Genomic DNA, 27,490 nt, shown 5'->3' on the forward strand with positions numbered 1-27,490 from the left:
ATAGTAATTCATCCCCCCTATAGTAATTCATCCCCCCTATAGTAATTCATCCCCCATAGTAATTCATCCCTCATATAGTAGTAGTAAGTAAGTAGCAAGTAGTAAGCCAAGTCCCCCCTGTGTCAATTCACTTACCTTTGCTCCGCGCGTTCCTCTCGCCGTGTTCCCGCGCCGTTCCGGTCTTCAGGGCGGACTGTGAGAGGAGCCTAGCTCCTCTCACGTTCTTCACGCTGCCCCGCCTACACACATCCTGACAGCCAGTCACTGGCTATCAGGATGTGAGTGGCAGCGAGACTGGCCAATCATTGCATTTGAGCGCGCTGCCCTGGCTGTTTTTTTTTTTGGATCACGCTGCAGAGTCCCTGCCGCCCGAGAGGAGGGAGGGGAGCGGGCGCCCGGCACACAAGAGCCGCATCAAAGCGTGTAAAGAGCCGCATGTGGCTCGCGAGCCGCGGCTTGCCGACCACTGGCCTAGGTCTAGAAACCAGGAAATAACTGAAGAAATGTAAAAAAAAAAAGTTTAAACCCAGTAAATTATAATATACTTTCCTATATATTTACTACTGCTAACGTTAGCAGCATAAGGATAAAAAATTGTCAGTGTCAATTAAGAGAGAGAAGTTCAGCTTGATTTTTTTCTTTATTCTAGTATTTCACCTTTATCTGTGGGCACTGTTTAGAAAGAATCGAATTTACTGTACAGTAATACCTCAGTTTACAAACACCTTGGTTAACGTAATTTTTGGTTTCTGAATGAAAATCCATTGAAAATAATGCCTCGGTTTACAAATGTTTTTTGCAATACGAAGTGTATGTCCGTGCTGATTTTTAAATGCAGTTGCCGGCTTTTTTTTTTCTTCACTATAGCTGACACAATTAGCTGTCACTTTCCCCAGAGTTAACAGAAACTTTGTTTATTTTACGAAACTAAAAGGAAACATTGTTTCTCTTACCCTGGGGAAATAAACTAAAAGAAAACTTTCTTTTAGCTGGGGGGAAAGTGACAGCTGAATTTCTGAGCTGTAGTGAAGAAAAAAAAAAGCGGTAATTACATCTAAAAATCAGCACCATAATAAATAAAAAAACAGCGTGGGGTCCCCCTTCCATCCATACCAAGCCCTTTGGGTCTGGTATGGATTTTGAGGGGAACTCCCACTCCAAAATAAAAAAAAAATGGCGTGGGGGTCCCCCACAAAATCCATACTGGACCCTTATCTGAGCAAGCAGCCTGGCAGGTCAGGAAAGAGGGAGTGCCCCCTCCCCACCTGCCTCCTGAACCATGCCAGGCCACATGCCCTCAACATTGGGCAGTGCATGTTGATAGGGACAAGGGCCTCTTCCCCACAACCCTGGCCGGTGGTTGTGGGGGTCTGCGGGCAGGGGGCTTACAAGGGGGCCCCAGATCCCGCCCCCCCATGTGAATGAGTATGGGTTACATAGTCCTAATACTCATTCACAAAAAACAAAAAGTGTAGTTCTCATCCTGCTGTTAGAACACAGCGCTATATACTGTATATACAGTTAGGTCCATATATATTTGGACACAGGCTCAATTTTAGTTTTTTTCAGGTATTTACCAAAACATGTTCAAGCTGTAGTTATATAATGGATATGGGCTGAAAGTGCACACTCTGAGGTTTAATTTGAGGGTATGTACATCCAAATTGGAGGAAAGGTTTAGGAATTACAGCTCATAAGAGTAGCCATCCCCCCCTTTTTCAATTGACCAAAAGTAATTGGACAAATGAATATAATCATAAATAAAATGTTCATTTTTAATATTTTGTTGAGAATCCTTTACCGACAATGACTGCTTGCAGTCTGGAACCCATGGACATTACCAAAGACTAGTTTCCTCCTTTCTGATGCTTTGCCAGGCTCTAACTGCAGCTGTCTTCAGTTTTTTTCAGGTATTTACCAAAACATATTCATGCTATAGTTATATAATGGTTATAGACTGAAAGTGCACACTCTCAGGTTTAATTTGATGTACATCCACATTGGAGGAAGGGTTTAGGAATTATAGCTTTTAAAAGTAGCCATCCCCCCTTTTCAAAGGACCAAAATAAATTGGACAAATTAATTTAATCATAAATAAGATGTTCATTTGTAATATTTTGTTGAGAATCCTTTACTGGCAGTGACTGCCTGAAGTCTGGAACCCATGGACATTACCAAGGACTGGGCTTCCTCCTTTCTGATGCTTTGCCAGGCTCTAGCTGCAGCTGGCTTCAGTTGTTCTTTGTTTGTGGGTCTTTCTGCCTTTAGTTTTGTCTTCAGCAAGTGAAATGCATGCTCAATTGGGTTGAGATCAGGCGACTGACTCGGCCATTGCAGAATATTCCACTTCTTTTGCTTCAAAAGCTCCTGGGTTGCTTTTGCAGTGTGTTTTGGATCATTGTCGATCTGTACTGTTGTTTTGTTAGGGTTTTGGGGATGTATTCGACATGTGCACAGAGAGATCACACAAATACTTATAAGTAAAACATTTATTACAAGTAATGACAGATAAACATAAAGATGCTGATTCCGCCACGTGTCTCTCCATTATATGGCGTGGCCAATGATCAGAATAGACGCATGCTTAACACATCTAGGTCGAGACAAATATTTCCAGTCTAGCTGTGTGTTGTATACTGGACTTGTGTGTAAGCAATTGATAACCCAGCCCCCATGGAAACATAAAGCAGAGCAGTAGTCTGCCTTGTCCAAATAGTCACATTCCTTTTGTTATTTAAGGTAATCAGACCTTGTCCTATAGCCCTTTAACCAAGGCTTGGAGGCATTCTTACACATTTGTGAGGCCAACATTAATAAGGAAATATGTAATTTGCCATTTTCCAATCAACTGTGAAGCGCCGTCCAATCAACTTTGCTGCATTTGGCTGAATCTGGGCTGACAGTATATCTCTAAACACTGCAGAATTCATCTGTCTGCTTCTGTCTTCTGCCACACCATCAATAAACACCAATGACCCAGTGCCACTGGAAGCCATGCATGCCCATGCCATCACACTGCCTCCACCATGTTTTACAGATGATGTTGTGTGCTCTGAATCATGAGCTGTTCCAAGCCTTCTCCACACTTTTTTCTTCCCGTCATTCTGGTACAGATTAATCTTAGTTTCATCCGTCCAAAGAATGCTTTTCCAGAACTGGTCTGGCTTTTTGAGATGTTTTCTGGCAAAGTCTAATCTGACTTTTCTATTCTTCAGGCTTATGAATGGTTTTCACCTTGTGGTGAACCCCCTGTATTTGCTCTCATAAAGTCTTCTCTTGATTGTAAACTTTGACAATGATACACCCACCTCCTGGAGAGTGCACTTCACTTTGGATGTTATGAATGGGTTTTTCTTTACCATAGAGAGGAACCTGCAATCATCTGTGTCTTCCATGGACATCTATGCCTTTTTATGTTGCTGAGCTTCCCAGTGCATTCTTCTTTCCTCAGAATGTACCAAACTGTTGATTTGGCCACTCATAATGTTGCTGCTACAGTATCTTTCTGATGGATTTATTTCGTTTTTGAAGCCTTGCAATGGCCTGTTTCACGTGCATGTACAGCTCCTTTGAACGCAAGATGTAGGTTCACAGCAATAGATTCCAAATGCGAATACCACACTTAGAATCAACTAAAGACCATTTAACTTGCTTAATTGATGAAGAAATATTGAAGGACTACCCATGAAACCGCTTTTGATTCAATTGTCGAATTACTTTTGGTCCCTTGGAAAAAGGGGGTGCCTACTCTTAAGAGCTTTAATTCCTAAACCCTTCTTCCAATTCGGATGTACATACCCTCAGAGTGTGCACTTTCAGCCTGTATCCTTTATATAACTATAGCTTGAATATGTTTAGGTAAATACTTGAAAAAAAAACTACAATTGTGCCTGTGTCCAAATATATATATGGACCTAACTGTAGCTGAGGCTACATACAGTAAATGCAGTGCACACAGCCACTGCAACTGTTAGTGAAGTAAATAGTTTGTTTGGACCAACTTGGTTCAAATTAATAATTTTGAAGTTAAGTGAAACATGAAGATCAGCTTTAAAATAAAATCCCCTGAAGGCAACAAAACACACTGTTGACGTTTATGTGTTTTACTGTTATACCTGTCAAAGGATTTGTATTTTGTTCATCAACTCTTGTGATTTACACACTTTTGCTACACTGCACATGCTTAGGTTTTGGCTTCAAGACTTACTTATATATGTCTCATGTTCTGCACATCAAGTGTTTTTTGACATGTGTTTCCAAAATATTTACAATGTATCCAATTTTCTTTATTAGGAATGTATCTAATTGTGATTACCAGAAAGAAGAAAGTAGGGGATCTTTTTAATCATTCCATTTGGAAAGCCACAGACTTTGATGTTATTTCCTATAAAAAGACAATTTTACATTTAACGGATACTCAGGTGAGTTTCTGCAAACTACAGGTAACATGTATGGTTACTTTGGCAAACATAATGTACAGGAGAGGCAACTTGTTCAGCACTCCAGCCCACATTTCTCCCCTCCTCACTGTTGTGCCCCATCTTTGCTGTATTATTTTCCTGAGACAATGCCCTCTTTCTGGATTGATATGCTCCACCAGCAATGACGCGGCCTTGTATCTATTGTCCATTGAAGGACACCACTTTTGATTATAATAAGCAACATTTGGATATACCACTTCCTACTGGAGACAAATACTAAATCTACAAAAAAACTGAAGGCCAGGGCTATAACCCCTCTCAGTTATGCTTAGTGTCCTCAGCACACTAAGCCTTTAACCACTTCAATACTGGGTACTCTCAACCACTTCCTGCCCAGGCCAATTTTCAGCGCTGTCGCACTTTGAATGACAATTGCGCGGTCATGCAACACTGTACCGAAACAAAATTATCATTTTTTGAGACAGAGCTTTCTTTTGGTGGTATTTAATCACCTTTGTTTTTTTATGTTTTGCTTAACAAACGAAAAAAGATAGAATATTTTTGAAAAAGAAAGTTTTTTTTTTTTTCAGTTTCTGTTATAAAAATGTGCAAAAAAGTAATTTTTCTCCTTCACTGATGTGCACTGAGGAGGCTGCGCTGATGGCCGCTGATGAGCTGGCACTGACGGGCATTGATGAGGTGACACTGACGGGCATTGATGAGGTGACACTGACGGGCATTGATGAGGTGACACTGATGGGCATTGATGAGGTGACACTGATGGGCATTGATGAGGTGTCACTGATGGGCATTGATGAGGTGTCACTGATGGGCACTGATAGGGCTACACTGATAATCAGGGCACCAATAATCAATGCCCTGTTTTTAAGTGTACCTGTCCCCTGTGGGAATTACTGGTTACCGGCTCTACTCTTTTCAAGCTGTGACAGCGCGCGTGGAAAGGACTGCCGATAACCGGCAAGTATGTTTGCAATGTGATCAGCTGTAATTGGACACAGCTGATCACATAGTAAAAGACCTCTGTGCTTGGCCCTTTACCGCGATCTGTGATCAGCTGTGTCCAAAGGACACCGCGATCACAGAGCACGCCAGGCGTGAGCAGGTGGGGTCGTTCTGGGAGGACTTCTATAGACGTCTTCCCAAAACTAGCTGACTGCGCTGTAGCTGTCTTTTGGCTATAGTGTGGTCAGCAAGTGGTTAAGCATGCTGGTGTTCTCCCTGATGGTCTTCTCTTCCTGCAGTCGGCAGTGACAACCCCATCTTAGTTCTTGTTGGCACAGGACTCCACTATTCAGATCAAACCAGTTTATCTGGAGATTCCTTGCAGTGTTATCAGTAACAGAGCTATAGCAGTTCACCCTCCTCTGTACTTTGTATGTAGCTTCTGTGCAAGCTAATTTTATTTTTGTATGTAAGGAACTTTTCTTTTTATTCAAACTAGGGAGTAGAATTTTTACTGTAGCAGCTGCGCACCTTATGCGCGATCCACCATTTTAAATTTTCCACGCTTCTCCTACACTCACGCTTGTGACATAATCACACTGGTTACTCCAAGGAAATAACTCAGATCGGCTCCCGGGACCGGGGTTTTACATTTACAAGTGCTTTTATGTTTTGTGACATGTGAGTGGATAGATTATCTTTTATAATAAACATACAATTATGGTTTTAGGCTATGTGAGCTTCCTTTCTTCTCTTTCATGCCCTAAATGATTACCTTCTATTATTGGATAAGGCATCTTATTGAGTATGAGGAGAGTTGTTTAGGGGATTTGAAACGTGGCATTTACCCTTAATGGCCATTTGTGGAGATGTGGAGGAGATAAGAGATCCATTATAGAGGTTTTAATCACATGCCTTTCTGATTCTTTTTTTTTTTTTTTAACCAAATGAGTCCACATGTTCTGGTTTATTGTCTTCTATATCTATGGTGGTGCACTCTGGTGTTTGGAGACATTGGATACATAAGGACTTGTTATTACGCTGCACAATATCACTGGGACTTTTACATTGTTTCCTATGTTTAGGAATTGAACATCACTGAAATTCTTTCATTTATTAATTTTTTATGCACTTTTTTTCCTGTTCTATGCTTTATTATTCACACAAGGTTGAATTTTTGTCACTTTGTTTAGCGCGTCAATTTAAATATACAAGGTTGTACACAATTTGTCTAATTGTTTTTGCCAGCTGATTTGTTTAGATCTGCCAGCGCAATTTCTATGGGTATAATAAAGGCAGCACAGGCGGCATTGATGGGCACTGATAGGCAGCACTGATGGGGCTGGTCTGATAATCAGGGCACTGATCATCAAAATAAATTTTGTTTACTTTTATAGTCCGCAGTCCATACTTATGCCCAATTTTACTGTATTTAAACAAAGAATTTCTGCATTGGGCAAAGCATCTCAGGAACAATTTATTAGTCAGCTTAATTATTTTTATAACTATTTTTTTGTATTGAACTTCTACTTCTTTAGTCAACCATGGCGAGGCCTGTTCTGAGTGGAACCTGTCCTGTTAAACCCCTGTATGGTCTCAGCCACCGTGCTGCAGCTCAGTTTCAGGGTCTTGGCAATCTTCTTATAGCCTAGGCCATCTTTATGTAAAGCAACAATTCTTTTTATCAGCTCATCAGAGAGTTCTTTGCCATGAGGTGCCATGTTGAACTTCCAGTGACCAGTATGAGAGAGTGAGAGTGATAACAGCAAATTTAACACACCTGCTCCCCATTCACACCTGAGACCTTGTAACACTAACGAGTCACATGACACTGGGGAGGGAAAATGGCTAATTGAGCCCAATTTGGACATTTTCACTTAGGGGTGTACTCACTTTTGTTGCCAGCGGTTTAGACATTAATGGCTGTGTGTTGAGTTATTTTGAGGGGGCAGCAAAATTACACTGTTATACAAGCTGTACACTTACTACGTCACATTGTAGCAAAGTGTCATTTCTTCAGTGTTGTCACATGAAAAGATATAATAAAATATGCTAAAGCGCATGCACCAAAGTACTTCACTGCGTGGCTTTAAGGATGAAAGAATAATGAAATGGCCCCCTTCCTCACCTGACCTGAACCCTATTGAGAACGTGTGGACTTGTGGGCCCTTCCTAAACGGGAGATTTATGGTGAAGGACACCTCTCTGAACAGTGTCTGGGAGGCTGTGGTTGCTCTGCTCAAAAAGTTGATAACCAACAGATCTAGAAATTGACAGACTCCATGAATGGAAGGCTTTTTACTGTTATTGGAGAGCAGGGTCGCTATATTGGTCTCTTTTTTTGTTTTTTTAGGGGGGAAGGGAAAGTCAGAATTTTTTTTTGTCAATCTTCAGTTTGTTTATTATTCTCACTTTAACCACTTGTCCTCCAGAGGATTTACCCCCCTTCCTGACCAGGCCATTTTTTGTCGTTACGGCGCTGCGTTACTTTAACTGACAATTGCGCGGTCATGCAACGCCGCACCCAAATGAAATTTACGGTCTTTTTTTCCCACGAATTGAGCTTTCTTTCAGTGGTATTTGATCACCTGTGCATTTTTATTTTTTGCGCTTTAAAAAGAAAAAAAAACTACAATTTTGAGAAAAAAATAACAATATTGTTGACTTAAACATGTTCAGTAAAAAAATTTTATAAATCAAATTTTCTCATAAATTTAGGCCAAAATGTATTCTGCGACATGTCTTTGCTGAAAAAAATCCCAATACGTGTAAATTAATTGGTTTATGTGAAAGTTAGTGTTTACAAATGGTGGTATATATACTGGGATTTTTTAAAAAACATTTACTAGTAATGGCGGTGATTAGCGACTTATAGCAGGACTGCGGCAGGCATTCTGACACTGGGGGGAACTGACTTGGTGTCACTGACATCCTCAGTGACACCAATACAATGATCAGTGCTAATAAGTACTGACACTGTACTAATGGCACTGGGCAGGAAGGGGTTAACATCTGAGGCGATCAAAGGGTTAACTGTGAGCTGGGTGTGTTTTACTATGGGACTGTGTCTGTGTGCATCACTGTAAGCACACAGCTTTGCAAAGCAGTGTGCATGAGCTGACAGGGAAGAGAACTGTTTTGTTTATGAAGAGTTCTTATCCCCCCCCCCCCCCCCATCAGAGATCCTTGGCAATGACCAGGCCCGGCGAGTAATTAACGGCAGGGACCTGGTGATCGACAGCCACGGCCGCAAGTGGCGGTGCACACCTCCTACCCAGAAATGCAAAATCATGTGCGTATATATATATATATATATATGTGATTTTGCGCACCTGTGCCGCTCTGTAGCAGTATAGCTGCTATAGGGCAGACGGGAAGCGGTTAACAGATTAAAATAAAAAAGTGAGATGTGAAAATTCTCATTTTTCATTTAGTTGCATCATAATTCTGCTCACTTAGTCTTCATGCATGCTGGGCGTTTTAAAATTGCCAGTAGTGTTAGCTGTATAAAGTTAAGTTAAAAACGCAAGTTTTTCTAAATTTTTTAGGTTTTTTTGCATTAGCGTTTAGCCACGTTTTTCCACGATTGCATTTTTTAGCATTTTTTACACAAAACAAAAAGCCAAAAAACACGGATTTAAAGTCTGTGTGCATGGACACGTAGAATAACATAAGGAGTTTACTGGCTGTAGAAAAAAACGACAAAAGCCAAAAACCGCTGTAAAAATGTCCAGTGTGCATGAGGACTATTACTTGCCAAATAACTGTGCACACATAGATATTTTCCTAAGAAAGCCAATATTAAATATTCAGGTTTCAGGTTTATTTTGGATTGACCGAGAGCACTGTAGTTGTTCAATAATTAATAATTCCTCAAAAATACAACTTGACTAATAATTGTGCACACAGTGTAGTTGCGAGAGGAATTGAAGCTTCCATTCTCCATTTTCATATCCTTGCTTCACTCAACCATGTCCTCTGCCTGGTTATCCATTCCGGGCTCAGTTGGTCAGGGCCACAGTCATGGCTTATATCACTGATCAGGGAGACACCAGGAGTGTTTCAGCGACAACAAAGTTGGAGTTGTATCTTGTTCTGAGCAAAGTTCAGTGTTCCAGCCAGGGGCGGACTGACAACTCATGGGGCCCCCGGGCAATAGGGGATCATGGGGCCCCTGAGTCCTTGCCCAAACTCAAAAAAACCTATGAAAAAGGTACCAGGGCATCTCATGGGGCCCCCTACTGACCCCAGGCCCTCTGGCAGCACCCGAGTTTCCAAATGGTCAGTCCGCCCCTGGTTCCAGCTATTTCCACGCCACACATTGTCAGAGTGTTAAACTTGCAGGTAGTTTTTCCCAGCAGACAATGTCTGATCTCCAAGTAACTGTTTCTCCACCAGGAGGTGTTACGGCACATGTACTACTGTGCAAAAGTTTTAGGCAGATGTGAAAAAATGCTGTAAAGAAAGTTTTCAGAAATAGTAGTGTTAATAGTTTTATTTTAGCAATTAATAAAATGGAAAGTAAATGAACAGAAGAGAGACCCAAATCAAATAGTATTCGGTGTGACCACCCTTTGCCTTGAAAACCGCATCAATGCTTCTAGGTACACTTGTACATAGTTCTTGAAGGAACCTGGCTAGTAGGTTGTTCCAAACATCTTGGAGAACTAACCACAGACATTCTGTGGATGTAGGCTACTTCAAATCCTTTTGTCTCTTCATGTAAACCCATACAGACGCGATGATGTTGAAATCAGGGCTCTGTGGGGGCCATGATAGTTCTTAATGACATTGGCTGTATGATTGCACTTGTTGTTCTGCTGGAGAATAAATCTGGGGTCAGTCACATGTCTTCCTGATGGTACGGATAAATATCTGTCTGTTTTTCTCAGCATTGAGGACACCATTGATCCTGAACAAATCTCCAACTCCATTTGCAGAAATGCAGCCCCAAGCTTGCAAGGAACCTCTACTGTCATTTTCTCTTTAGACTGTTAGCTACAATTAAACAAGTATGAGGGTTTTTTAGCCTCAAAGAAACTGGTGTTCAGTTTTCAATGGAACGAGTGTCCATTTCTCCTGTAAGCAGCTGAATATCCCTAGGTTGCTTATCATCAAAGCTGTGTCCCTCAGTAAACTCAGCAATAAGGATTTTATGGTGAGTACAAAAATCTTATTTTCTTGCATGTTTGTGCTGCAGTTTTCATTTTGTTTTTTTGTTTTTTTTTGTGGCCAGTCTTGCAAAGTTTGCTCTCAGTAAATGCGAGCCTGGATGGTCCTGTGTTAAAGTATAACCTTGGCTAGCCTATGGACATTTCATGTTTACATTTTTAATCTGCAGTTAAACTTTAAAACAAGCCCTCATTGGCTTCTGGTATTACAAGGACTAGGGAGCAATTCATCCTTAAAATTTAAAGAGTCACGGGCGTCTAATCTTGCAGGGCAAAATGATAGTGTCTCTGCAAAGATCTCCATTCCCTCCCCAACAGTGAAATGGCTGGTGACCTGGGGGAGTAGTGACGTAACTCCCTTGTTCATGTGGTCAGGGCTGCTAGACCTGAGCACTGTCACAGGGTAGGAAATTAGGAGGTCACCTGCTCTTTCATAAGTTAAAGTTGCATAAATTTTGGACTGCTGCAGTAGAGGAAGGAGTGGCGAAGGAGCATTGGTAAGGTTAGTATAAGAGGAGCTGGCCTTTATAGAGACATGGGTAAGGTGACAGTGTCTCTTTAATGTAAACACAGTGCAGGTGTGGAGGGGAGGAAAAATATTCTAAGGCTTGACTTGCTTTTCTTGTCAACATTGATAATTAATTTCTCCACAGTGTCTGCAGATACAGAGGTCAGTGAGAACCTGTCTTCAGGTTTTACTGCTTGTTAAGTATACAGTTGTGTTCAAAATAATAGCAGTCAGACATCACTAACCTGATCAATCACTGTTTTTGGTAGAAATGATATTTCTACATGGCAAATAATTTACTAGCAGGTGTAGTAGAGTAATAGAAATCCAACAGACCCAACAGTCATGACATGCATGCTGCTGATTCTGTGTAATTGAATTACTAATTGAAAGGGGCATGTTCAAAATAATAGCAGTGTGGAGTTCTATTAGAGAGGTCATTCATTCTTTGAAAAACAGGTGGCAATTATTGCCCTTATTTAAGGAAGGAAGGCAGCAAATGTACATGCTGGTTACAGTGCATTTCTCTCTGAAATTCCTAGTAAAATGGGTCGTTCCAGACATTGTTCAGAAGAACAGCGTGCCTTGATTAAAAATTTGATTGGAGAGGGGAAAACATATAAAGAAGTGCAGAAAATGATAGGCTGCTCCGCTAAAATGATCGCAAATGCTTTAAAATGGCAACCAAAACCTGAAAGACGTGAAAGAAAGTGAAAAACTACCATTCGAATGGATAGAAGAATAGCCAAAATGGCAAGGACTCAGCCAACAATCAGCTCCAGGAAGATGAAAGAAGGTGTAAAGTTCCCTGTGAGTACTGTTACAATTAGACTCCTATGTAAAGCCAAGCTATCTGCAAGAAGCCCCTGCAAAGTTCCACTGTTGGAACAAAGACATGTGCTGAAGAGGTTACAATTTGCCAAAGAGCACATTGACTGGCCTAAAGAGAAATGGTGCAACATTTTGTGGACTGATGAAAGCAAGATTGTTCTTTTTGGGTCTAGTGGCCGGAGACAGTTTGTCAGACGACCCCCAAACACTGAATTCAAGCCACAGTGCACTGTGAAGACAGTGAAGCATGGTGGTGCAAGCATCATGATATGGGGATGTTTCCCATACTACGGTGTTGGGCCTATTTATCGCATACCAGGGATCATGGATCAGTTTGAATACATCAGAATACTTGAAGAGGTCATGCTGCTTTATGCTGAAGAGGAAATGCCCTTGAAATGGGTGTTCCAACAAGACAACGACTCCAAACACACCAGTAAACGTGCAACATCTTGGTTCCAGACCAACAAGATTGACGTTATGGAGTGGCCAGCCCAATCCCCGGATCTTAATCCAATAGAAAACTTGTGGGGTGACATCAAAAATGCCGTTTCTGAGGCAAAACCAAGAAATAGAGAAGAACTGTGGAATGTAGTCCAATCATCCTGGGCTGGAATACCTGATCACAGGGGCCAGAAGTTGGGTGACTCCATGCAACACAGATGTACAGCAGTTCTCAGAAACAGTGCGACTACAACCAAATATTCATTAAGTCATTAAAAGGAAAGCAAAATCTTCAAACATTTTTCAGTTTATATAGTGAATGTTTGAGTTTGTAAAGAAGAATACAAACACTGCTATTTTTTTGAACAGTCTAATATTCACTTTTCTTCAATTTTTTTTAGAGGAACAACACAAATTTGATGTCTTTTTCTTCATGTTTTGATTTGGAATAGAATGTGTAGTGTTCCCAATGCATTTGTGTGTATGGAAATAAAAGCTATTAGAAGGATTTTGAGCGTTACTCACTTTTTTTTCAACACACTGCTATTATTGTGAAGACAACTGTACATATTTGAATGTCCATAGCCTGACCAAAGATCTACTTTAAATTAGAACTAAAGTCTAAATGTTTTTAACTGTAATGCATTACCCTACTACCTGTCTTTCCTCCCCCTGTCCCTAAGCACTTACCTGGCTCCATGTGACCTCTCCAGTACTGTCTCAAGTTCCAGCACCTGCAGGAGAACAGGCTTCTGTCAGTCAAACTCCTGTGAGGCGGGAGTTGGGGTGTGGGTTATTGGCACCCTATGTGTTAGGACTCATTAACTCGGGCTGCACGTGCTCAGGTGCTTGCTGCAGGAGGCGCCCAGAAGAGCTGAGAAGCTGACAGTGCTGGCGGGGTGACTGCCAGAAGAGGAAGAAAGTGACCATTCTGTGCAGTATCATTGCACAGAGCATCTACATCTTACCTCTTTTTTTTTATTTTTAAATTGTAGCCTTTGGCATCACTTTTACTACTGATATAGTATACATAATACGTCTGAAAAAGGAAAATTCATAGTTTAAAGCTACGTATAAAATTTTAAGGCAAAGGTTCATTCCGTCAACAGTACAAAATTACAAAAAACAGAATCTGTAAAAGCGCCAGCAGGATTTTTTCTAGTTTGGGGTTACATTCTTTTGATTTTTTATTACTGTCTGATTCCCCATGGGACTTGTTACCAGAGCAAGAAGTGAGGTAAAATCCTTCAGTGGAGACACTTGTTGCTAAGATGAGGATTCTGTTCACTTAGGGGAGATTTTGTCTTAATTCCTGTTGTACCTTCAGGACAGGAAGTGAAGGAAAATCTCCCAGACACTGGCAGCAAAAGATAACCTAGTAGGAGGTGTAACCTTACCTCTCTCTCTCTCTCTTACTTTAACAGTTGCAGGATAACAAAAGCTTCCTTGCCATGATCAGCCATGTTCTCAGTGTGGATGGATTTTACTTCTCCACGTCTTATGATCTGACTCACACTCTACAGCGGCTATCAAATACAAGTCCGGAGTTTCAAGAAATGAGCCTACTAGAAAGGGTATGAATAAATGATGGATCACTACATTTCTGTTTTTTTAGTATATTGCATCGTGCCAACCCTGTAAAGTAAATCTGTTTTAAGAGAAAAATTAAGGCTGCTATTTCTTGGCTTTAGTGCTGGCCCTCTGGCTTCAATTTGAATAACTTGGCTGGAACTAGCAAAAAAATACAGAAGGTCAGTCCTAATCTGTTTACTCAGTCCAGGTCTGTGAATCGATATCCTGAAGCGGGTCAGCATAAAACCAGGCAATTAGTCTCTGTGCATGTTTATAATGATGTAATCTCTAAATTATAAAACACTCAATACTCCTAGTAAATAGGGACCATGTGATCTAGGGTTTCCAGGCATTAGGTCACATGAAGGTGTTTATGAGTAGCAATTTTTTTTTTTAAATCATAGCAAGCAAATGGTTATATTTTTGCTGAGATAATAATGTGAATTGCTAATTCTCACATCTGCCCTACTGATGCTTGTAAGTGTGATCTATAAGTTATTATCTATAAACAAACCAAAAGCCTTGGATGTGAAGTGTTAACCGCTTCCCAACCGCCCTATAGCAGAACTACTTCAGGGTGTCAGGGCTGCGCAAAATTGTGTGTGATTTTTTATTTCCGGGTAGGGGGCGCGCATGTGCCATACCTGTGCCGCCGTTGGTGGCTTCAGCTGTCGATCACTGGGTCTCAGCAATCGTTGTATCACTGACGGTAAACAATACAGATCCCTCCCCTGTCAGCACCAGCATGCTGCTTTGTATTGCTGTGCATAGCAATACAAAGCAGTGTGCTTATACAGTAAAGTACAGCGCACAGTAAGACACACCCAGCACACAGTTTGTTTGTTTTTTCTAATTATTTACATATTTATTCATTTTCCATATAAAATACATATTTCTTCATTACTCTCATATAACATACATAACCATCAGTAATATACCTTTCTATCTTTATTCCCATTACCCCCCACCCCCTGTCTAATACCCCCACCCACCCTGAAACCTAGCCCCTCCTAATAATAAAACCACCCACTCTGCATTTCTCCATTACATCTTTTCCTAAGTAAGGGGAACTTTCACATATCCCTCTCTACTGCTTCATATATTTCACCTTGGGCACAAAATCTTCCCATTTTCCCCATCTCCTGTAATATAACCCCATCTTGTCTTCTTGCATATAATGCAGTTTCTCCATCCTACGTATCTGGTTCCCTCTTTCTACCCAATCCTCTTCTCTCGGCACCTCTGAGCTATGCCAAAACTTTGGTATCAGCCCCTTTGCCGCATTCAGATAGTACCATATACCCGAATTCTTGTATTTGTTCACTGATAGCTCTGTACTGTGTAATAGACACAACTCTGGGTCCAATCCTATCTTTATCCCAGAGATTAAGCCCATTTAAATGAACCATTGTCTCCCAAAAACCTTGAATCTTTGGGCACTCCCACCATATGTGATATAACGTACCTACCTTTCCACACCCCCGCCAACATTCTCCCCACTCATCTTATATTCAACGTTCGGTGCAATGTGCCATCTTGTTAAACACTTATAGTTTACCTCCACCTCTCTCATGTTTACATTCTCATGTGTTAGTCAACATATTTTCCTCTGTTTGTCTTCATCTATCTCTATTCCCAAATCCCTTTCCCATTTTACTATGTACAGTGGCTTTGTGCGTGTGTCTAATTCAGTGAGAATCTTATAAACTTTTGCTGTGCCGTTTCCGATCTCCACGTGATTCCAACAACCTCTCAAACAAATTCCAATCCTTTCTCAATCTCAAAGGTTTCGGAAGACTCCCGACAAAGTGTTTTAATTGGTGATATCTTCACTCGTCTAGCTTAATGAAAAGTTCCCTTTTATCCTTTTTCAACTCCTTAAGTGTTCTCAGTTCCTGCCCTTCCATAATATCCTTCAATTGAATATCCTCCTTTTTAAACCATTTCCTGTGCTCTCCTCCCTACCTGGACGGAAATACTCCGTATTCCTCAGTGACATTAATTGTGAATTAAAATCCCATTTCATAAACTTGTGCAATTTATCCCAACACAAAAAAAATATAATTTTGCGCTAGTGAATATAGAATTATCTCCATAAATCAAATATATAAATGGTGCAAAAATATATATATATATATATATGAAAAAGTGTCCATACTTTAAAATATATAACACAAAAAAAAACGTGCACCAAAAAATATAAATAAAGTAACAATACCACCACCAAAAATATAAATAAACTCACCAGAGCTAAAAAAATTATATATTTAAACCATGTATTGCTCTGGGAACAGTAGTATTAATAATAAATGATAGGTCATTCATAGATGTATCTTCAAGGAATAGTATTCTGCAGAGCCCAGATCCACATAGACCAATTTCAGATGGAGCAAATTGCTTTCAAATCAATTATCATCAAGGGAATCCACTTCTTAAGAAAGCCACCTTCAAACGTATCCAAAGAGGGAAATGCCAGACACTCGAAAGAAACAGAAGAACTTCATGGTGCAATATTATTAAAACAACATCTTTATTTAGTACTCATTGCACTTAGCTCAAAGGGTGTCCCAGCCGACACCAGCATCAACAGCAATCACAGCAAAACAGACCCAGCTACTCGGCACATGCGCAGTAGCTCATTGGAAACGTAATGACGTCACATCGATCAAGCTGCGCCCTACACGTTTCATCATCGACGTCCTTACGGAGCGGATGGATGTGAGACGTCGCAACCTCATTAATATGCACTGCACAGGGAACGATCAGCTGGCATCAATGAAAATCAAGCAGACAAGCCGCTACAATAATGGCAGATGTCCGCAAATGATACACAAATGTTACACAAGTATATAAAATCTTTACAACATCAAGAAAGGAAAAAAATATATATATGTATCTACATATAGGGAAATTAATAATTAAATAACCAAATAAATATAAATAAATAAAGAGCCAGCCAACCTCCAAACCCAATCTCAAATTCCCATCAAAGTAATTTAAAGGGCCAGTCTACATTGAATTAAAGAGGAACTCCAATAATAAAACAAAAAACATACAAAAATTAAAATTTAAAATCATAAAGATATCATAAAAATATCACAATTAACAATCGAATGTACAAATATTAAAAATTTGTGAGAAAAAAGTTCAAATCAATATCAACATTTAACCCATAAGGCTGCAAAGAATTTAACTCATAAATCCAAAACGTCTCTTTTTTGGATATTTCATTAACCAAATCCGAGCCCCTCCAATGGGGTTTCACCATCTCAATTCCATAAAAGGTAAGTAGGCTTGGATCACAATTATGTACTAATTTAAAGTGTTTTGATACACTATGTTTGTCGAATCCTTTTTTTATATTTCTTATATGTTCACCTATTCTTGTTTTTAAACATCTTCCAGTTCTACCAATATATTTAAAGTGACACGGACACTCCAAAGCATAAATCACATGTGTAGAATTACATGTAATCAAAGAGTTAATCTTATATTCTTTCTCGGAAAATGAAGAACAAAATGACTTCCTTTTTTTTTTTATTAATATCCTTTACAGTCCTACATACTTTACACTTCCTACAAGGAAAAAAACCTTTTAGATTTGGAAACAAGTCGATCTTTTTCGGTGTCTTGGATAAAAATTTGTTCAGTATATCATCTTTTAATAAAATGGGCCAATATTTTTTGAAAATTCGTTCAACATTCTTATATTGCATATTATAATTCGTGATAAAGGGTACATTATTTTCAAATCCCAAATGTGTCTTTCTATTTCTAAGAAGCATCTCTCTATCTCTTTTATTTACCGAATTTCTTTCCTTAACCAAAAAACTCCTATCATACCCTTTCTCTATAAATCTCTCAATTAGCAACTCAGTTTGATCAAAGAAATCTTTATTATCACTACAATTTCTCTTTATTCTGGTAAATTGACCTCTAAGGGTACTGTATAGCCAATTAGGGTGATGTCCACTAGATGTAGGTATATAACTATTTTTATCCACTTCTTTGAAATAAGTTTTGGTAAGAATTTGACCATTATCTTTATATAGGATCAGATCCAAATAATTTATTTGCTGAAAATCACTAGTAACAGTGAATTTCAATCCATAACTGTTCATATTGATATATTCCATAAAGGAATCAAGCTTTTCCTTGGATCCATCCAATAACATTATAATGTCATCTATATACCTCTTGTATAGCGCCATCTCTGGCCATTTTCCAAAAATACTTTCTTCCTCCCATTTATCCATCACTAAATTTGCCACACTGGGAGCATACTTAGCTCCCATGGCAACACCCTTACATTGCTGAAAAAAGGCATTGTTATACCAGAAGAAATTATTGTTCATCGCTAACTCTAGCAATTCAACAACAAACTTCCTCTGTGTTCTTTTTAGAGATGATTTATGTTTAAGGGCCCATTTGACCGCATTAATTCCATCAAACTGATCAATGTTAGTATACAATGACTCTACATCTATAGTCACCAACATGCAATTGTCAACATTGTGTAATTCTTTAACCACATGCCTCCCAGCCACCGCATATAAACGGTGGCAGGGCGGCACTCGTAGGCAAAAGCACGTTTTAAAACGTGTGCCTACAAAACAGGCAGGGGGCGTGCGCGAGGCACGCGCCCGCCCTACCTGTCCCGCGGGTGTCAGCAGCGGGTCCCCAGTATTAAAAATCCCAGTATCTTTCCCGCCATTTGTAAACGCTATAACTTTCACGTAAACCAATTAATTTACACGTTTTGGGTTTTTTTTTAGCAAAGACATGTCGCAGAATGCATTTTGGCAGAAATTTATGACTAAATTAGATTTTTGCATTTTTTTTTTACTGGACATGTTTTATAGCAAAAAGTCCAAAATATTGTTTTCTTTTTCCTCAAAATTGTCAGCTTTTTTTTTTATAGCACAAAAAATAAAAACCGCACAGGCGATCAAATACCACCGAAGGAAAGCTCAATTTGTGGGGGAAAAAAGGATGTAAATTTCATTTATGTACCGTATTGCATGACCGCGCAATTATCCGTTAAACTAGCGCAGCGCTGTATAGCAGAAAAATGGCGTAAATTGCAGTATTTATACCATAGTTTGTAGACGCTATAACTTTCATACAAAGCAATCAATATACACTTATTGGGATTTTTTTTACCAAAAACATGTAGCAGAATACATTTTGGTCTAAATTTATAACCAACTTTGAGTTTACTAAATATTTTTTATAGCTGAAAGTAAAAAATATTGTTTTTCTTCAAAATTTTTGGCCTTTTTTTGTTTATAGCGTGAAAAATAAAAAGCGCACAGGTGATCAAATACCACAGAAAGAAAGCTCTATTTGTGTGAAAAAAAGGACGTAAATTTCGTTTGGGTGCAGCATTGCATGACTGCGCAATTATCAGTTCAATTAGTGCAGCGCCGAGTAGCAAAAAGAAGCCTGGTCATTAACCGCCCTGCCACTGTGTATATACGTGTGCAGGGCGGCAGTGGAGCGCAAAACCACGTTTAAAAACGGGTTCCGCGCTCCCGACACTTTCGCCGGCAGGGGGCGCGCGCGCTCCCGCCGACCCGCGGGTGATCCGATTCGATCCAGGAGGGATCAATCATTAGATTTCAGCCAGTGATTTCTGGCTGAAATCGGATGATCGGTCCCTGTCCTATCCTGTCCTGTGTTGACATTTACACAGGGCAGGATATGATGTCATTCTTCTCTGCCTGGACACATTCCGTTCCAGACAGAGAAGAAGAGACATTTAAACGTGAGTAAAACAGCACACTGACAGTTAGAACACAGTCTAGGACACATTTAACCCCCTGATTGCCCCCCCCCCAGTTAACCCTTCACTGCCCTGTCACCAGTGTCACTGATCAGTGAAGCGATTTTTATTGATCACTGTATCAGTGTCGCTGGCGACTTCCAATAGTCCTAGCGCCCCTCCCAGATAGCGCCAGTTTGCCCCCCAGTACACCAATAAAGCCATTTAACCCCTTAATTTCCCCCCCCCCACCCCCCCAGTTAACCCCTTAACTGCCCCGTCACCAGTGTCACTGATCAGTGAAGCGATTTTTACTGATCACTATCAGTGTCGCTGGCGACTTCCGATAGTGTTAGCGCCCCTCCCATATAGCGCCAGATTGCCCACTAATACACCAGTAGTCCCGTCTAACCCCTTGATCGCGCCCCCCCCCCCCCCCCCCTGAGTTGACCCCTTCACTGCCCTGTCACCAGTGTCACTGATCAGTGAACCAATTTTTACTGATCACTGTATCAGTGTCGCTGGCGACTTCCAATAGTGTTAGCGCCCCTCCCAGATAGCGCCAGTTTACCCGCCAGTACATCAGTAATCCCATTTAACCCCTTGATCGCCCCCCCCCCCCCCAGTTAACCCCTTCACTGCCCTGTCACCAGTGTCATTGATTACAGTGAACAGATTTTTACTGATCACTGTATTGGTACTGGTGACTTGGTACTGGTGACTTCCGATAGTTTTAGCGCCCCTCCCAGATAGCACCAGTTTGCCCGCTAGTACACAAATAATCACATTTGACCCCTTGATTGCCAGGAACACGCTTACTTGCACGCTAAACCTTCATTGCTAGTATAGTGTCTGATTGGATCAATATCTTTGATCAGATCAGCGCTATACCAGCATTCACATTACTTTAGTATCCCCAAAAACGCAGTGTTAGCGGGATCAGCCCCAACACCTGCCAGCACCTGCGTTTAGCCCCTACGCCCCCCCCTTCTCCCCCGGCAAGTGCAGTGTCAGTAGATAACTGTCACTTGATACATATTACACACAAAACCGCAGTGTTCACAGAATCAGGCCTGATATCTGTTAGCACTTGTCGGTAAATTTTTTGTAGCGGTTCAAGCAGTCCCTGACAGCCAGGCGCTCTTTTTCCCGTGAGTCGCACTAGGTACCTGTAAATTTAGTGGCCAAAATGTCTAAGCAAAGGTACACTAGTGAAGAGGCCTATAGGATTCTGAGCATGTCAAGTGAGAGCGAAGGGGGAAGACTCACTGGCAGAACCAGGCTCAGAATACGAACCTATAGACAGCAGCGGCACCCTGACAGCTAGCTCAGACGACGAGGAAGTGGTCCCTGCTAAGGTCAGGCGTACCCGATCCCATTCACAGGTTGCTGAGGTGATACAAATGCATGATGACTCTCATATGCAGCAGAGTGCCAGTACTAGTGCCGCAGTATCTTTTGGTGAACTGACGAGCACCAGCGGCCTAGTACGTCCTGGTCGTAGGCATACCAGCACTGCAGTATCACTTGGTGACGTGGCGAGTCCCATAAGTGCAGTACAAGCTGGTGCGGTGGCGAGCACAAGTAGTGTCCCGCGGCCACCAAGAATTCGCAGACAGGCCCGTAGAGCCCCTAGTGTCCTTCCGGATGTGCTTGCAAATCCCGATTGGCAGCCCACAAATTCTGCAGCACCCGTACTTCCCCCATTCACTGCCCAACCCGGAATTCAGGTGGAAACAGCAAATTTAAATACTCCCCTTAATTTTTTTGAGCTGTTTTTCACAGAAGATCTTTATGCATTGATTGTGGATCAAAGCAATTTATATGCACGCCAATTTATCGCCGCCAACCCAAATTCAAACCTTGCCAGACCATTCGCATGGAAACCCATTACGGTTTCCGAATTTAAAGTTTTTTTGGGCCTAACCCTCAACATGGGCATTAATGATAAAAATCAATTGCGGTTGTATTGGTCCACCGACCCTCTTGTTCACATGCCCGTGTTCTCTGCTGCCATGGCCAGGCATAGATATGAGAGTATAATGCGTTTTATGCACTTCTACAACAACTCACTCAGTCGTCCTCGGGGTGACCCTGAATTTGACCGGCTCCACAAAATTCGGCCCCTCGTAAATCACTTTAACCAAAAATTTGCAGATGTGTATACTCCCCAGAAAAACATCTGCATCGATGAGTCCCTCATTCAATATTCTGGCCGCCTTGTAATCAAACAATATCTCCCCAGCAAGCGTGCCAGATATGGGATCAAGATGTATAAGACCTGTGAGAGGGCAACAGGCTATACATGTAAGTTTCGGATTTACGAGGGAAAAGATAGTTACTTGGAGCCCCCCGGATGCCCAGACTACATGGGGAGCAGTGGCAAGATAGTTTGGGACTTGGCGTCATCCTATTTCCATATGGGGTACCACTTATACGTGGACAATTTGTATTCAAGCGTGCCACTATTTAGACATTTGTTCAATTTGGGAATTTGCACATGTGGCACTGTGCGATCTAATCGCCGAGGCTTCCCCCAACGGCTTGTAAATACCCGTCTTAAAAAGGGGGAAAAAGCCTGCTTGAGAAATGAAGAATTGCTCGCAGTGAAGTGGAAGGACAAACGGGATGTTTACCTCCTGTCTTCCATTCACGCAGATACGACCGTCCAAATTACCACGGCAGCTGGTGTTGTTGAGAAGCCCCTCTGTGTCCACGATTATAACCTTAACATGGGAGGGGTGGACTTCAATGACCAGATGATGCAGCCGTATTTAGTTTCCCGAAAATCCAAACGCTGGTACATAAAAGTGTCAGTTTATTTATTTCAATTGGCTCTATATAATGCTTTTGTTCTCTATAAAGCAACTGGACATAGTGGATCATACCTAAATTTCCAGTTAGAAAACATCAGGGCCCTTTTGTATCCAGAAGGTGCTGCGCCCCAAATCCCTCTCCCAGATGCAGTTAGCCGTCTGCATGAGAGACATTTTCTCGATACCATTCCTGGTACCCCAACCCAAAGAAGACCCCAAAAAAGATGTCGTGTCTGCAGCAAACGTGGAATTAGGCGTGACAGCCGCTATTGTTGTCCCTCCTGTCCTGGCCAACCTGGCCTCTGCATCAAGCCCTGCTTCCACCTCTACCATACACTAGTGAACTATTAGTATAGGGTACAGCACGGCACAGATCAGGGCACATTTACACAGGGTCTCAAAAGATGTTAGGTAGTCAGGAAACTGGCTATCGCATTTGGAGAGACCCTACCAGCTGTTTAAATGTTTGAAGTTTGGAAAAAAAAAGTTAAAAAAATAAAAAAAATAAATAAAAGTACAAATACCCCCCAAAAAAATAAAAAATATAAAAACCAAAAATAGTTATAGTTTTTTTTTGTTGTTGTCATTTTTGTGATTGTTCGACTTTCACTGGTTTATTGTTGTTTTATTGTTAACCATTTCTGTTTGCAGGAATGCTTTCAGCTGCAGCGTTGACCTGTTTATTCTGACAGCAACAGGAACTTGCTCTCAGAATAGACATAAGTCAGCGTGGGCAGCGCTGTTGGATGAGATTTTTCATCCGCAGTTATAAAAAACAGAATATATGCCAAAGCATGGGGGCCTGGGGTGGCCAGTGGGTGGATGGCCCCTATGCTTCGGCATATATATTTTATATTTGTTGGCACATTTCATATGTGCCCGCCATTAGAAGTGGGTGGATTGAGGGAGGTTTCTAATGGTGGGCATACCACCACACACTTTTCCTTATAAAGTTGTTTTATTGAGTTTATGTTTTATTGTTAACCATTGTTGATTTCTTTGCAGGAACGTCAAACTGCAGCACTGACCTGTTTATTCTGACAGCAACAGGGTCTTGCTTTCAGAATAGACATAAGTAGGTGTGTGCAGTGCTGTCGGATGAGATTTTTCATCCGCAGTTAAAAAAAAGAGAATGTATGCCAAAGCATGGAGGCCTGGGGTGGCCAGTGGGTGGATGGCCCCCATGCTTCGGCATATATATTTTATATTTGTTGGCACATTTCATATGTGCCCACCATTAGAAGTGGGTGGATTGAGGGAGGTTTCTAATGGTGGGCATACCACACACTTTTTCTGGCAGAGATTTCTTCTCTTTTTTTTCATTCAGCCCACAGGCTGCATAAAGAAAAAAAGAACATAGCATATACACCCAACAAGGACCAGTGACGTATTGGTACATCACTGGACTTTGAATGGTTATACCAGGGTGATGCCTGCAGCTGCAGGCATCATCCTGGTTTTATTTTTTTCAGCCGGCAATGGGCTTTCATGTAAAAGCATTCCTAGTGGTTAATTAGCTGCAGAATTGCCTTTACAAGCAGCGGGAGAAAATGGCCCCCCCTCCCCCTCCCTGAGATAGCATTAAAAGTGATTAAAAAATAAATAAATTAAAGGGACAGTGTAAAAATAATTAAATAAATCAGAAAAAAAAAAAAAAAAAGGACCCTCGCCCATCCGCGCACGCGCACACCTGCAGTCGTGAGCGTTGACCCTTTCCCAGTATGGAAACAGCGATTGCACCATGCATGTGAGGTATCGCCACGAACGTCAGAACAAGGGCAGTAATTATAGCTCTAGACCTCCTCTGTAAATCTAAAATGGTAGCTTGTAAAGGCTTTTAAAGCATTGCCTATAGATATTAAAAATGTATGCAGTTTGTCGCCATTGCACAGTTTGTCGCCATTGCATGCGTAATTTTAAAGCATGTCATGTTTGGTATCTATTTACTCAGCATAGCATCATCTTTTATATCATACCAAATAATTGGCCAATATATTGTAATTTTGTGCATTAAAATTAAAAAAGTGTATATTTTTCAAAAAAATTGCGTTTGAAAAATCGCTGTGTAAGTAATATGTGAGATAAAAAATTGCACCACCCACCATTTTATTTACTAGGGTGTCTGCTCTAAGAAAATATATAATGTTTGGGGGTTCACTTTAATTTCCTTGCAAAAATACAGATTTTTTTAATGTGAACAAAAAGTGTCAGAAAAGGCTTGGTCTTCAGGTGCTTAGAAGAGTGAGTGATGTGTGGCATAAACCTCTAATGCTGGGCATAAAATGCCCCCACCCCTCAAAATGACCCCTTTTTGGAAAGTAGACACCCCAAACTATTTGCTGAGAGGCATGTTGAATCAATAGAAGAATTTATTTTTTTACCACAAGTTTTTGGAAAATGAAGAAAGAAAATAAAAATATATTTTTTCTTTTCTTTTTTATATTTCAAAACCTTGTGAGAAAAAATTAGATCTGCAAAATACTTACCATGCCTCTTTTTAAATTCCTTGGAGTGTCTACTTTCCAAAAAGGGGTCATTTGGGGGGGTTTGGTGCTATCCTGGCATGTCAGGGCCTCCAAAACTGTGATAGGTAGTGGGGAAGTGAAATGAAGAAGTTACGCACTTTCAGGCTTTCAAAGTGCTCATTGGATTTCAGGCTCCTGTATGTGGCTAGGCTCCCAAAAAGTGTCACACGTGTGGTATCCTCATACTCGGTAGAAGTAGCAGAATGTATTTTGGGGTATAATTCCACATATACCCATGGCTTGTGCAAGAAATAAATCATTTAAATGACAATTTTGTGTAAAAAAAAAAACAAAAAAAAAGTTTTTGTCATTTTCCAGAAACTTGTGGAAAAAAAATAAATCTTCCATGGACACAATATGTCTCTCAGCAGATAGCTTAGGGTGTCTGCTTTCCAAAAAGGGGTCATTTGGGGGTGTTTGTTCTATCCTGGTATTTTAGCACCTCAAGAGATGTGATGGGCGGTCAGAAAGTAAAAGCTGTGTAAATTTCAAATTATCTATACCATAGTTTGTAGACGCTATAACGTTCACACAAAGCAATCAATATACACTTATTGGGATTTTTTTTACCAAAAACATGTAGCAGAATACATTTTGGCTTAAATTTATGACTAACTTTGAGTTTACGATATATTTTTTATAGCTGAAAGTAGAAAAAATTGGGTTTTTTTCAAGATTTTCGTGTTTTTTTGTTTATAGCGCCAAAAATAAAAAGCGCACAGGTGATCAAATACCACCAAAAGAAAGCTCTATTTGTGTGAAAAAAAGGACGTAAATTTCGATTGGGTACAGCATTGCATGACCGCGCAATTATCATTTGAATTAGTGCAGCGCTGTATAGCAAAAAAAGGCATAAATTACAGTATCTATACCATAGTTTGTAGACGCTATAATGTTCACACAAAGCAATCAATATACACTTATTGGGATTTTTTTTACCAAAAACATGTAGCAGAATACATTTTGGCTGAAATTTATGACTAACTTTGAGTTTACGATATATTTTTTATAGCTGAAAGTAGAAAATTTTTTTTTTTTTTCAAGATTTTCGTGTTTTTTTTTGTTTATAGCGCCGAAAATAAAAAGCGCACAGGTGATCAAATACCACCAAAAGAAAGCTCTATTTGTGTGAAAAAAAGGACGTACATTTTGTTTGGGTACAGCATTGCATGACCGCGTAATTATCATTTGAATTAGTGCAGCGCCAAACAGCAAAAAAAGGCCTGGTCATTAAGGGGGGTAAATCCTCTGGGGCTCAAGTGGTTAAGGGGGGTAAATCCTCTGGAGCTCAAGTGGTTAAGAATATTGATAAGATGTCCACCATCCCTCAAAAAAGCTTTATTTGTCCTAACAATACTTTGTAGGAAGGTATCAACATATTCACCGACCCTTGCAAACAACGAATTAATCCCGCTCACAATGGGCCTCCCCGGTGGTTTCTCTTTATTTTTGTGTATTTTTGGTAGGTAATATATGGTAGGTATTTTAGGATGTTTTATCAAAAGATATTTGGCCTCTTTTTCAGTCAGTATCCCAAACCTTTAAAACATTTAATGTATAAACACCCGTGGTATCTTTTAATCCTCTATATTGTGCTGGTACCAATATGATTTTACTCAAGTTAACTCCACTTAATTCATTTTCGATCCTGTGTGTCCAGTCATAAATTCTTGCTAGAACTACTGCCCTATAATACCTCTTAAGGTCTGGCACTCCCAATCCTCCCTTCTCTTTATTTCTACTCAGCAAATCATAAGATATTCTAGGCTTTTTATTTTTCCATATATATCTGGTTAACATCTTTTTAATTACCTTGAAAAAAACCTCCGGAGGTTCAATTCGGATCATCTGGAATTTATATAGGATTTTAGGTACAATTACCATTTTTATCAGATTTATGCACCCTATCCAAGATGGGTTACCTCCTCCCAATTTCTTTAGTTCCTCCTTAATCTCATTTAAAAGTGAGATATAATTTAATTTATACAAGTTCTTATATGAAACAGTGAGTTTAACCCCTAGATATTTTATCTCTCTATCTTTCCATATAAAAGGGAATTCTATTTGTATCTTTTCTTTTTCACTATTTGGAAGATTTACATTTAAGATCTCTGTATTTGTTGGGTTAATTTTCAAATTTGATGGCGCCTCATAATCCTTTAAGCTCTTCATTAAATTTGGGAGTGTTATCCTAGGATTTCCCACATAGAACAACATGTCGTCCGCAAAGGCTGCCACTTTATGTTCAATTCCTCCTATCTATATTCCTTTTATGTCCATATTTTCCTAATTGTTGCCAGTAAAGGTTCCAATGACAATACATACAACAATGGGGACAGTGGGCATCCCTGTCTTGTTCTATTTGACATCCCAATAGGTTCCGACCTCTCTCCGTTAACCAAAATAACCGCGGCGGGCTCTCTATACAATTTTCCTATCCACTCTCTCATTCTAACTCCCAATCCTAGAGTCTCC

The 27,490-nt window shown here is 40.4% G+C and overlaps 1 protein-coding gene across 1 annotated transcript in view; it reads left to right on the plus strand.

Moving 5' to 3' along the window:
* SACM1L (SAC1 like phosphatidylinositide phosphatase) overlaps positions 1-27,490 on the plus strand; it is a 173,962-nt gene that overhangs the window by 38,469 nt on the left and 108,003 nt on the right. Inside the window, exons 4-5 of the mRNA XM_089669479.1 lie at positions 4,294-4,421; positions 13,763-13,912. Of these exons, the coding sequence (XP_089525605.1) occupies positions 4,294-4,421; positions 13,763-13,912 (278 nt within the window). The remainder of the gene's footprint in view (positions 1-4,293; positions 4,422-13,762; positions 13,913-27,490) is intronic.

This window comes from Staurois parvus, unplaced genomic scaffold (genome assembly GCF_062004578.1).
Source record: "Staurois parvus isolate SC_StPar_1 unplaced genomic scaffold, SC_StPar_1.0 ptg000077l, whole genome shotgun sequence".
Lineage (NCBI taxonomy): Eukaryota > Metazoa > Chordata > Amphibia > Anura > Ranidae > Staurois > Staurois parvus.